This window comes from Tachysurus vachellii, chromosome 18 (genome assembly GCF_030014155.1).
Source record: "Tachysurus vachellii isolate PV-2020 chromosome 18, HZAU_Pvac_v1, whole genome shotgun sequence".
Lineage (NCBI taxonomy): Eukaryota > Metazoa > Chordata > Actinopteri > Siluriformes > Bagridae > Tachysurus > Tachysurus vachellii.
The window spans coordinates 22,131,898-22,144,397 of NC_083477.1; the positions used below are offsets into that span (position 1 = coordinate 22,131,898).

The 12,500-nt window shown below is 40.2% G+C and overlaps 2 protein-coding genes across 4 annotated transcripts in view; one reads left to right on the forward strand and one right to left on the reverse strand.

The window, feature by feature from the left end:
• sgsm3 (small G protein signaling modulator 3) overlaps window positions 1–12,500 on the reverse strand; it is a 234,304-nt gene that overhangs the window by 96,669 nt on the left and 125,135 nt on the right. The window lies entirely within an intron of this gene.
• The window catches only part of LOC132860900 (growth factor receptor-bound protein 2-like), a 9,419-nt gene continuing 112 nt past the window's right edge, over window positions 3,194–12,500 (forward strand). The window contains exons 1-9 of one of the 3 annotated variants that reach the window (XM_060892200.1): window positions 3,194–3,273; window positions 7,494–7,577; window positions 7,841–8,002; window positions 8,573–8,664; window positions 9,678–9,797; window positions 10,667–10,856; window positions 10,967–11,038; window positions 11,184–11,297; window positions 11,496–12,500. The exon at window positions 11,496–12,500 is cut by the window's right edge and continues 112 nt beyond it. In XM_060892200.1, coding sequence (XP_060748183.1) covers window positions 7,925–8,002; window positions 8,573–8,664; window positions 9,678–9,797; window positions 10,667–10,856; window positions 10,967–11,038; window positions 11,184–11,297; window positions 11,496–11,672 — 843 coding nt within the window. In that variant the 5' untranslated portion in view covers window positions 3,194–3,273; window positions 7,494–7,577; window positions 7,841–7,924 and the 3' untranslated portion in view covers window positions 11,673–12,500. The remainder of the gene's footprint in view (window positions 3,274–7,493; window positions 7,578–7,840; window positions 8,003–8,572; window positions 8,665–9,677; window positions 9,798–10,666; window positions 10,857–10,966; window positions 11,039–11,183; window positions 11,298–11,495) is intronic. The other 2 variants (XM_060892201.1, XM_060892203.1) reach the window with 2 other exon arrangements.

The following is a 12,500-nucleotide window of genomic DNA, read 5'->3' on the forward strand; positions in this document are numbered from 1 at the left end:
TGGACCTGGGATTCAAACTGGGGAGATTTTACTCCAGAAGGAAGGAAATCAGAATTATTATTATTCTTTCAAGAAATCATATTCTGACATAAAGTTAAAAATCAGTCAAAAAACATATTTTAGTTGTGTAACTGTGTGTGTGTGTGTGTGTGTGTGTGTGTGTGTGAGAGAGAGAGAGAGAGAGAGAGAAGGAAAGTGAGAAACAGATATACAGAGAATGAAAAACCACACATATAATGTCATACGTGATTTCCTGTCATGTCTAAACACACACACACACACACACACACAGACACACACATACAACACACACACACACAAACACACACACACACACACAAACACACACACACTCACAGGCACACACACAGACACACACATACAACACACACACACAAACACACACACTCACAGGCACACACACACACACAGGCACACACACAGACACACACACACAAACACACAGACACACACACACAGACACACACACACACACACACAAACACACAGACACACACACAGATTCAGCTGAAACAACAGAATTTTCCAGTTTGTTGTAGACTTCATGGAGATAAACAGTGTAGGTGTTAAAATCCTCACATGTTCTAATCTCCACTGTCTTTCTCGCTGTGGTGAAATAACAGAATCATTTGACTTGAGTGACATTTAAGAGTTTTTACATTCAACAGAACCAGAAGGTGTTGGTAAATTCTCTCTAACAGCAGCTCTGACTGTAGTGCAGGTTTATTTTAATGTTCTTACTCTGATACCTTACGGTTTCCATAGTAACAGCACCATCACATGGCCGTGTACAGCGATGATCCACACGCTTATAATCTCTGATATTCTACGATTTTATTAAATTAAGGAGATGTTTATTAGGGGTCACGGTGTCTTAGTGGTTAGCACGTTCGCCTCACACCTCCAGGGTCGGGGTTCGATTCCCGCCTCCACCTTGTGTGTGTGGAGTTTGCATGTTCTCCCCGTGCCTCGGGGGTTTCCTCCGGGTACTCCGGTTTCCTCCCCCGGTCCAAAGACATGCATGGTAGGTTGATTGGCATCTCTGGAAAATTGTCCCTAGTGTGTGACTGCGTGAGTGAATGAGAGTGTGTGTGTGCCCTGTGATGGGTTGGCACTCCGTCCAGGGTGTATCCTGCCTTGATGCCCAATGACGCCTGAGATAGGCACAGGCTCCCCGTGACCCGAGGTAGTTCGGATAAGCGGTAGAAGATGAATGAATGAATGAGATGTTTATTAAACATTACAGAATGAGTGTCCAGTGTTGGTGCTTTGTCCTTTGTGGTTTCTCAGTAACATGACAAGCTGAGATCTTATTAATCTTTATAAGAGAGAAAACAGCTGCTATAGCGTTAGTGACAAGAAGATTACAAGAAGAGTAACTCTGCTTCCTGTCAGTCTGCATCACAGCTCTCTGGGGTAGATTATGTTCCTGTAACAGGCTAAAACTCACAGATGTATCAGCATAAGAGTTTAATACGCTCACTGAGAGTGTACTCTGGAACTCTGGGTAGATCTCAGAGGAACAGAACATCTGTACCAGCATTTAAATGAAGCTGTTGTTGTTGTGTTTGTGTTGTTCAGCATCATGAGAACATGCAAACTAACAAACAAGGAAGCTGGTACATCTGACAATAAAGTTCTTTGAAACCTCAATCTCCAGTGGCGTGTCACAGGGATGTGAAGATCTTCACACAGATATCAGGTTAAAACACATTAAAACACCTCTGATGGTGTCTGTGGTATGTGACCCAAAAATGTTAGCAGCAGGTCCTTTAAGTTTGTTCACCACATCTCACTGATGCTCTATGAGATCTGGGGAATTTGGAGGCGACATCAACAACTTGAAATGTTTGTCATGTTCCTCAAAATGAGCATCACCCTGATGACAGAGGACACTGACATTAAGGAACACAGTGTCCATGAAGAGGTGAACTACAGCAATGTTTAGGTCAGTGGTACGTGTCAGAGTAACATCCACACGAATGCAGGACCCGAGGTTTCCCGCAGAACATCACACTGAGACCACCTTCTTCCCATAGTGCATACTGGTGCCATCACTTCCACAAGACACACACACACACACACATATACACACTTTGCCATCAGGATGTAAAAGAAAACACGATTCATCAGACCAGGCCTCCTTCTTCTGTTGCTCCATGGTTCAGTTCCGATGCTCACATGTCCACTGTAGGAGCTTTAAGGACTGGAGATCTGCTTCTGTTCCAGATGACTTGGTAATATAAACACTGCACATCTGCACTGAACTTAATAAGAACATATAAACACTGCACATCTGCACTGAAAATAATAACATATAAACACTGCACATCTGCACTGAAAATAATAAGAACATATAAACACTGCGCATCTGCACTGAACTTAATAAGAACATATAAACACTGCACATCTGCACTGAACTTAATAAGAACATATAAACACTGCACATCTGCACTGAAAATAATAACATATAAACACTGCACATCTGCACTGAACTTAATAAGAACATATAAACACTGCACATCTGCACTGAACTTAATAAGAACATATAAACACTGCACATCTGCACTGAAAATAATAACATATAAACACTGCACATCTGCACTGAACTTAATAAGAACATATAAACACTGCACATCTGCACTGAACTTAATAATAACATATAAACACTGCACATCTGCACTGAACTTAATAATAACATATAAACACTGCACATCTGCACTGAACTTAATAATAACATATAAACACTGCACATCTGCACTGAACTTAATAATAACATATAAACACTGCACATCTGCACTGAACTTAATAATAACATATAAACACTGCACATCTGCACTGAACTAATGAGAACATATAAACACTGCACATCTGCACTGAAAATAATAACATATAAACACTGCACATCTGCACTGAACTTAATAATAACATATAAACACTGCACATCTGCACTGAACTTAATGAGAACATATAAACACTTATAATAACTCATTTATTGATGTCACTGATATCTTCATCATGCTTTATTTTTTAATAATTCCGTTGCTCCGTCCCCTTTCACCCTCGTGCATCATTTATAGCAATGAAATAATAGCTACATAAATCATTTAAAGACGTTGTCTATAAACTCACGTGTACCACTTCCTGTTTGTTGCCGCGAAACACAAGCGCGTGCTGGCAGATGCGCGCTCCCGCACTTCTCCAGTTTTTGCTCCTCGCGCGCGCGGACAGAGATGAGAGTGACAGAGCAGGGTAATAATCAGATTTTATACATCTTTAAATGTATTCATTATTTACATGCAAGTGATGAACAGATGAGTGTGTGTTTAGTGTGTTTAGTGTGTTTATTGTGTGTTTAGTGAGTGGAGTTTGGCTGTAATGCACTTTTGGTATAGTATCCGGACTGAGTTGGGGAGCGCGCGCTGTGTCACATCTCATTAATATGGGGTAGAAACACAAATAAGGATGTGTGACTTCAACTCAAAGCTTTTCTTTTTAAAGTGAAAGGGTTGTTCAGTATCTGTGTCGTGCTCAGTGTCTCATTTGTGTGTAATGTGGGTTGCATGTTGTGTACAAAACATGAGAGTTAGGAACCAACTCGTGAGCAGAGACTATTTCTATTAATATGATGGTACAGGATACAGTGTGATACTGTGGTGATGTATAAACGTGCTATATTGTGTAGTGGGGTGTGGTGGGGTATAGTGGGTGTAGTGGAATGGGGTGTAGTGGAGTAGAGTATAGTGGGGTGGGGTATAGTGGGGTGTGATGGAGTATAGTGGGGTGTAGTGGAGTGGGGGGGATATAGTGGGGTGTGGTGAAGTATAATGGGGTGTAATTGGGTGGAGTATAGTGGGGTGGAGTATAGTGGGGTGTGATGGAGTATAGTGGGGTATAGTGGGGTGGAGTATAGTGGGGTGGAGTATAGTGGGGTGTAGTGGAGTGGGGGGAATATAGTGGGGTGTGGTGAAGTATATTGGGGTGTAGTTGGGTGGAGTATAGTGGGGTGTAGTGGGGTGGAGTATAGTGGGGTGGAGTGGGGCTTGAATTGTATAATGCTGGTGAATTGTGTTGTATACTGCTAGGATGCTGTATATTGCTCAGTTCAGTTGTGGATTATTGGTAATATATTGTACAGAATAGAGTATAGCATTGGTATATTGTAGAGTAAGTGTATAGTGTAGTGTATATTATAATGTATAGTATAGTGTACAGTATAGTGTATAATATAGTGTATAGTATAGTGTATAGTGTATAGTATAGTGTATAGTGTATAGTATAGTGGAGGTATAGTGTATAGTGTATAGTATAGTGGAGGTATAGTGTATAGTGTATAGTATAGTGTATAGTGTATAATATAGTGTATAATATAGTGTATAGTGTATAGTATAGTGTATAGTGTATAGTGTATAATATAGTGTATAGTATAGTGTATAGTGTATAATATACAGTAGTGTATAGTGTATAGTATAGTGTATAGTATAGTGTATAGTATAGTGTATAGTGTATAATATAGTGTATAGTGTAGTGTATATTATAATGTATAGTATAGTGTATAGTATAGTGTATAGTGTATAATATACAGTAGTGTATAGTGTATAGTGTATAGTGTATAGTGTATAATATAGTGTATAGTGTATAGTATAGTGTATAGTGTATAGTATAGTGTATAGTGTATAATATACAGTAGTGTATAGTGTATAGTATAGTGTATAGTGTATAGTGTATAATATAGTGTATAGTGTATAGTATAGTGTATAGTGTATAGTGTATAGTGTATAGTGTATAATATACAGTAGTGTATAGTGTATAGTGTATAGTGTATAGTGTATAGTGTATAGTGTATAATATAGTGTATAGTGTATAATATAGTGTATAGTGTATAATATAGTGTATAGTGTATAATATACAGTAGTGTATAGTGTATAGTGTATAGTGTATAGTGTATAGTGTATAGTGTATAGTGTATAGTATAGTGTATAGTATAGTGTATAGTGTATAGTGTATAGTATAGTGTATAGTGTATAATATACAGTAGTGTATAGTATAGTATAGTGTATAGTGTATAGTGTATAGTGTATAATATAGTGTATAGTGTATAATATAGTGTATAGTGTATAATATACAGTAGTGTATAGTGTATAGTGTATAGTGTATAGTGTATAGTGTATAGTGTATACCTTCTTTCTTTGTTAGTGGTTTGTTTTTACACCTCTGTCACATTATTCTGTCACTCTAATATAATATCATTTTGTACAGAACTCTAAAGTAATAAAAAGCTGTAGTTGTGTAATCTCTCGTATCATCACACTATTCATCACTAACACAGCGAGCTGCAGCGTTGTTTTCCACATTCCACCAGAACTCTTTCCATTTCCACTTTCAGCCCCAATTTCCTGACATTCAACTTTCTCAAATATTTCGTTCCATCTTTCTGAAAGAAAGGGAACAGTTATAATGAACAAAAATCCATCCTTCAAAGTCATTATAAAAAAACCTTCTCTAACCTTCTCTATCCTGCGTACATACAGACTGTTGTTGTTTAATGAGCTTCTCATAAGCAACATTTGACGTCTGTGTCTATAAACGTATTGTAAACGTATTAATCTGGATGTTTGTGTAATACAACTTATAGCACAAGTGTTCCAGCAGTTACATGAACAACAGGTTTATATTAATGAGCTCATTTTAATACAGCACAGTTTCTATAGTAACGGTCACCGGGACGCGTACAGCAACAATCCACATCGTTCAGACCTTATCTCTGAATTCCAGGAGGAAGTTTCTGTAAACATTAAAGAGAAATAGAAACTTTAAAGTGATGAGTTTGAGTAGAGACAGAGGAAGTACACACACACACACACACACACACACACACACACACACACACACATTTCCAGTTTATTATTTTGGGGTTTGGGGGGATTTCAGATCATTATTCAGATCGACTCGTTATTCTAACCACACAACAGCAACAGAGAGCAAAAAGACTAAATGAAACAAAACACAGCCATAAAAGTCACTGAAAAGAAAAATGATTCAAATAGTTTTGGGATTTTAGAATCAGAGACACCGAAAGACACAAAAAAGACTGTAAAAGCTGTAAAAGACTCAATGTGTGAGTGAGAAACTGGTTGTAATCGAATCAGTGATTCTTCCTCTGCTTCCTTTGTGCGGATCAGGCGGAGGGGATGATCTTAATTACTGGTAGCTCTTGTGGAACACAGAACACGCTTCACGTCACACTTTACAAGCTCAGGTTGTGTTTCCTGTACGATAAGCTCAGCTCTCTCAGCTCACACACCAACACATGAGTCAAGCACAAAGACTCAGGATTCAGCTCCTGTTTATCTCCGTCTACTTCCAGCTCACTTTTCACCAGTGTTGTAATGTAACGGAGTACAAATACTTTGTTAATACAGCGTGCACGCGCAGTCAGAGCTGGAGCCGTTTATCTATAACGTTAATCGGCTGAAAGCCGCAAAGAGGCAACCAAAAGCAGTGAAATGTCACTATTCTTATTACCAGAGTCTTGTCTTGTGAATATTAGTTTATTAATGACTGCATTCATTAGACACACTGTTTGTACAGAATACACACACACATGAACTGATCTGATTCAAGACTGACATCATTACATCATGCATAAAATTTTGGTGTCCACTTTTGTCATTTTAAATAATCCCATAACTTTTGTCACTATGTAGTCATATAATATATAATATAAAACTCTTCTTGTTTTAAATTCTCACTGAGGACTAAAACCCCCTAAAGATGAGACCCTAGAACTGCCCCTGATCTTATGTCTACTGAAAATCACTGAAATTTTACTTTTTACTTTTACTTCAAATACTTAAGTACATTAAATATCAGAAAATGACTTTTGATACTTAAGTACAGTAAATATCAGATACTTTAAGACTTTTACTTGAGTAATATTCTAAAAGGTCACTTTCACTTCTACTGAAGTCTTTTTCTAGCACGATACTTGTACTTTTACTCCAGTGTTGCTTTCTACTACTTTATACATCACTGCTTTTCTCTTACAAATAAGACGTACAAGCAAAGAACCGCTTAATGTCTTTAAATGTGTTCAGAGTTCCTCTTAGTGATGTAACTCTAAGAAAATTCTAAGCAATGTTGGCATTTCCTCTTAAAGTTAAAGGGAAGATCCCATTAAAAATAAAATATATTCATCTTAAATTAGGACCTCACTGAGATCATTATTAGAATATTTATAAATATGGGCCCTGAACTTTAAATGTTCTTTAAGGATTCAGTGGATAATTAGCCTTTAAAACTAAACGTTCTACACGGAAAGGTCAGTGTTCTCTAATAGAGTTCTCAGAGGAACAAGTAACGGTTTCCCCAGAGTAGCACTAAAGAACCTCTGAGATTTGAATCTAATTTGTAGTACTGAAGGTGTTAAAGTGTGTTTATAATGAGGTTCCTCCTCCTCCTCTGTTCTGCAGGGGATTTAATAATGTTCTGTAGGTTCCACTGACGGCTCACGGCTGAGTTCTGCATCGATTCATCACCAGATCAACAGCAGAAACGTAAGAACCTTCACTCACACGTTTACTCATATGTTCAAAGCTACAGCTGTGCTGCAGTCTGAGAGAATGAATTAACACCTTCAGAGTCTAGCATGGTGTTAGGAGAGGATCAACACCTCAGCTCAGTGTTCAGTACAGAAAAACACTGACTATCAGATACGTCCACGCATGACTGCTGGCATTTTAGTTTATTTTAAGGTGACATTTGACATGTGTTCATGCATGAAAGTCACAGTAACCACAGCTATTTGTCTCTGCACCAGGTGTGTGTGTGTGTGTGTGTGTGTGTGTGTGTGTGTGTGTGTGTGTCTTGCTCAATTCTCCCCTGGTCCCCTCGCTCTGTGGCCATGGAGGTACGAGGAAAGTTTGACTTCAATGCCACGGCTGAAGATGAGCTCAGCTTTCGTAAAGGAGACATCCTGAAGGTAGAGATACTGCACCGCTAACACTAGAACACTCTCAAAGGTTCTCTGTAGAACCCAATAACAGTGCTTCAGACAGAACACCAAGAACTCTTAAACACTTAAAAACCCCTTAAACAAATCTTTCATATTCTAAATGACACTGAGGCTGCTCTGATGTCTCCAAAATGGAAATGAACATCATTAGAACTTAGAACCCATTAAGGTTCTGCAGTTGTGCTTCCAGTTAAGGTGTTTATGTAAGTAGAGGTTTTAGGAGGTGAGAACCCTGAATTATTTCATGAAACCTTAAAAAAGATCTTTTTTTTCTATAAAGGGTTTACATGTAGGCTAAATATCAGGTTCACGGCATTTAGAAGACAATAATGAGTAATAATTTGGAGTGTGTACAGCACATTAACCCAGATAACACACACACACACACACACACACACACACACACACACACACACACATGGTTCCTCAAGGGAAAACTGTGATACAGAAACACTCTGTTAGAACCTTTATGGAGTCCTTAAGAGGAAACACTGAAGAACCTGAAGCGTGTAGGTGTAACTCTGCATCTGTGTGCAGATCATCGGCTCTCAGGACGAGTGGTTAAAAGCAGAAATGCACGGACACGAAGGATTTATTCCAAAAAACTACGTGGACAGACAGATCCCCAGGTACGTTCCTCTACATGCTCATCAGAACCTTTCCTTATACACAATCTATATTTTCATCTGGTTTATACAGGTGTGTGACAGTCATAAGGAACTGCAGTAGACACACAGTGATGAGGGTCTGTACATAATAATCTGTACAGAATTCTCCATGAACCTGATGGATAATGAATCTTTTTAATTATGTGCTAATATTTTGTCCAAAGCTGCAGAAACAATAGATGTGTTCTATTACATTAAAGTGTGTGTGTGTGTGTGTGTGTGTGTGTGTGTGTGAGTGTGTGTGGGTGTGTGTGCATGTTTGTGTGTGTCTGAGTGTGTGTGAGTTTGTGTGTGTGTGTGTGAATGTGTGTATGTGTGAATGTATGTGTGTGCAAGTTTGTGTGTGTCTGAGTGTGTGTGTGAGTGTGTGTGTGTGTGTGTGTGTGCATGTTTGTGTGTGTCTGAGTGTGTGTGAGTTTGTGTGTGTGTGTGTGAATGTGTGTATGTGTGAATGTATGTGTGTGCAAGTTTGTGTGTGTCTGAGTGTGTGTGTGAGTGTGTGTGTGTGTGTGTGTGTGTGTGCATGTTTGTGTGTGTCTGAGTGTGTGTGAGTTTGTGTGTGTGTGTGTGTGTGTGAATGTTTGTATGTGTGAATGTATGTGTGTGCAAGTTTGTGTGTGTCTGTGTGTGTGAGTTTGTGTGTGTGTGTGTGTGTGAATGTTTGTATGTGTGAATGTATGTGTGTGCAAGTTTGTGTGTGTGTGTGTGTGTGTGTGAGTGTGTGTGTGTGTGTGTGTGTGCATGTTTGTGTGTGTCTGAGTGTGTGTGTGAGTGTGTGTGTGTGTGTGTGTGTGTGCATGTTTGTGTGTGTCTTAGTGTGTGTGAGTTTGTGTGTGTGTGTGTGAATGTTTGTATGTGTGAATGTATGTGTGTGCAAGTTTGTGTGTGTCTGAGTGTGTGTGTGAGTGTGTGTGTGAGTGTGTGTGTGTGAATGCTCTGTCATTCCTCTTTATGATCAGAGTGTTTGTGTACAGTTGGTTCCAGGAGAACGCAGGCCGCAGCACTGCAGAAGAACTGCTCAAGTCTCGAGAGGTGGGAGCCTTCCTGATCCGCGGCAGTCAGAGCTCACCTGGAGATTTCTCCATCTCTGTCAGGTCTGAACCAGAGCACACACACACACTCACACACACACACAACCTCAATATTCACACCATCAAAACCACACGCAACTTGCTGAGCTGATTGGGTTCCTTAGTGGTTCTTCAGTCAGATGATGGTCATAATGGTTTTTTTAGAAATCTATTCAGACGTCCGTCACACACAGGAACTACAGTATTAGTATCAGCAGAGAATCAGAACTTTCAGTACTTCTTTTTTTGTCTTCCTTCCGTTGTTTCTCTCACAGTCCTCTAAAAAGAGTCCTCTACAGGAACAAACTGAAGAACTCTATCTCATGCTAGAGGAACCGTGTGAACTACACACATCTCACCAGTGTTTTGTGTGTGTTCCCTAAAGTGTAGATAATGAGTAAAAAACTCGACTGCAGTATGACTGGATGATGGAACTGTCTTCACTTGTTCCTCAGCATCATCTGTGGTGCTCTACAGTGTGTTCATACAGTCAGTGGTACACAAGTGTTTAAATGAACATGTTACTGACAGAACAAAATGCTCCAGTCATCCTAAATCTACATCTGGAATAAAACATGTGGAGTGAGAGGCTTGGATTTGCAGACAATTCTTAATTTAGCTTCTTCTGTACGAAAGTATTGAGAACATGTTAGTTACCTGACAATGAGATCGACCTTCATGCTGATGCTGTACTTATCAGGGTGTAATGCAGGCGAGCACCAGCAGAGGGAGTAAGGACTGACACTACACCATGTGCATGTTAATGAGGATACAATGTGTGTGTGTGTGTGTGTGTGTGTGTGTGTGTGTGTAAGTGAGTGTGTGTGTGTGTGTGTGCGTGTGTGTGTGCTTTTAGCTCTTCATTATCTTTTTGTGTCTTTTTCTGCTTTCAGACATGAGTTTGATGTGCAACATTTTAAAGTGTTGAAGGACAAAAAAGGTCAATATTACCTGTGGACTGAGAAGTTCATGTCCCTCAACAAGCTGGTGGACTTTTACAAAACATCATCCATCTCCAAGCAGAAAGAGATCTTCCTGAGAGACGGAACTGGAGAGGAACCCAGACTCCCAGCACCTCATCCTGTAAAAACACACATACACAAACACACACACACACACACACACACACACACACACACACACACACACACACACACAGATTCAGTGATTATTATTATTATTTATTATTTTAGGTAAAGAAAGACAACAACCGACCCCAACCTTCAGCCCACCGCAGACCTACTGAGCAAATTCACACTCAGCCTGTAAATCTCTCTCTCTCTCTCTCTCACACACACACACACACACACAAACACACACACACACACACACACACACACAGAGTTAACTTACACAAAGAACATACAACAGTGAAATAATGTGTTAATGTAAAATTGTGTTTATTGTCAGAATAAACAGGGCAGTCTGGAGGAGAGAAGTCACAGTATGGGTTCTGCAGGAAAAAACAGTCCTGTAAACACCCTACCAACACCCAGGCGCCATTCTGACATCCTACCTGCACCGGTACACACACACACACACACACACACACACACACTCACACTCACACTCACACTCACACACACACACACACACACACACACACTCACACACAAACTTATTTGCTTATTTACTTTTATTATCTCCTCAGTATCAGTATCTGTGTGTCTGTGTGTGTGTGTGTGTGTGTGTGTGTGTGTGTGTGTGTGTGTGTTATGACAGAGGCCATCCATACAGGTAAAGGCTCTGTATGACTTCATCGCAGAGGAAGAGGATGAGTTGGGCTTCAACGCCGGTGACGTAATTGAGGTTCTGGATCGTTCCGATGCATCGTGGTGGAAAGGACGTCTCCGTGGTAACGTCGGACTTTTCCCTGCTAACTACACGTCTCAGATGTAAACCACTCGGTGAAGCGGTTCTTCTGCGATGCTTTTACACTTTAAGAAAGCTCTTTTCCTTTCATCACTGATTACGAGGACACGATAACGATTGGATTAATTTCAGAATCATGATTTAGTGTGAATTCTTGGTGCCTTAAACAGAGAGGTACGATTCCGTCTCACTCCTGATCCGACACACGGACAGGACGGGAAGGTGCTTTTATTCTCCTACTTTCTCTCTGCCTCACTAATGTACATCACTGTTCCTCAGTCCTGCTCCTGGACACACAAAGAACCCTGAGTGTGTGAGAGAACCCTGAGTGTGTGAGAGAACCCTGAGTGTGTGAGAGAACCAATAACCCTGAGTGTGTGAGAGAACCCTGAGTGTGTGAGAGAACCAATAACCCTGAGTGTGTGAGAGAACCAATAACCCTGAGTGTGTGAGAGAACCCTGAGTGTGTGAGAGAACCCTGAGTGTGTTAGAGAACCAATAACCCTGAGTGTGTTCGAAAACCCTGAGTGTGTGAGAGAACCCTGAGTGTGTTAGGGAACCCTGAGTGTGTTCGAAAACCCTGAGTGTGTGAGAGAACCCTGAGTGTGTTAGGGAACCCTGAGTGTGTTAGAGAACCCTGAGTGTGTTAGAGAACCCTGAGTGCGTTAGAGAACCAATAACCCTGAGTGTGTTAGAGAACCCTGAGTGTGTTAGAGAACCCTGAGTGTGTTAGAGAACCCTGAGTGTGTTAGGGAACCCTGAGTGTGTTAGAGAACCCTGAGTGTGTTAGGGAACCCTGAGTGTGTGAGAGAACCCTGAGTGTGTGAGAGAACCCTGAGTGTGTTAGAGAACCCT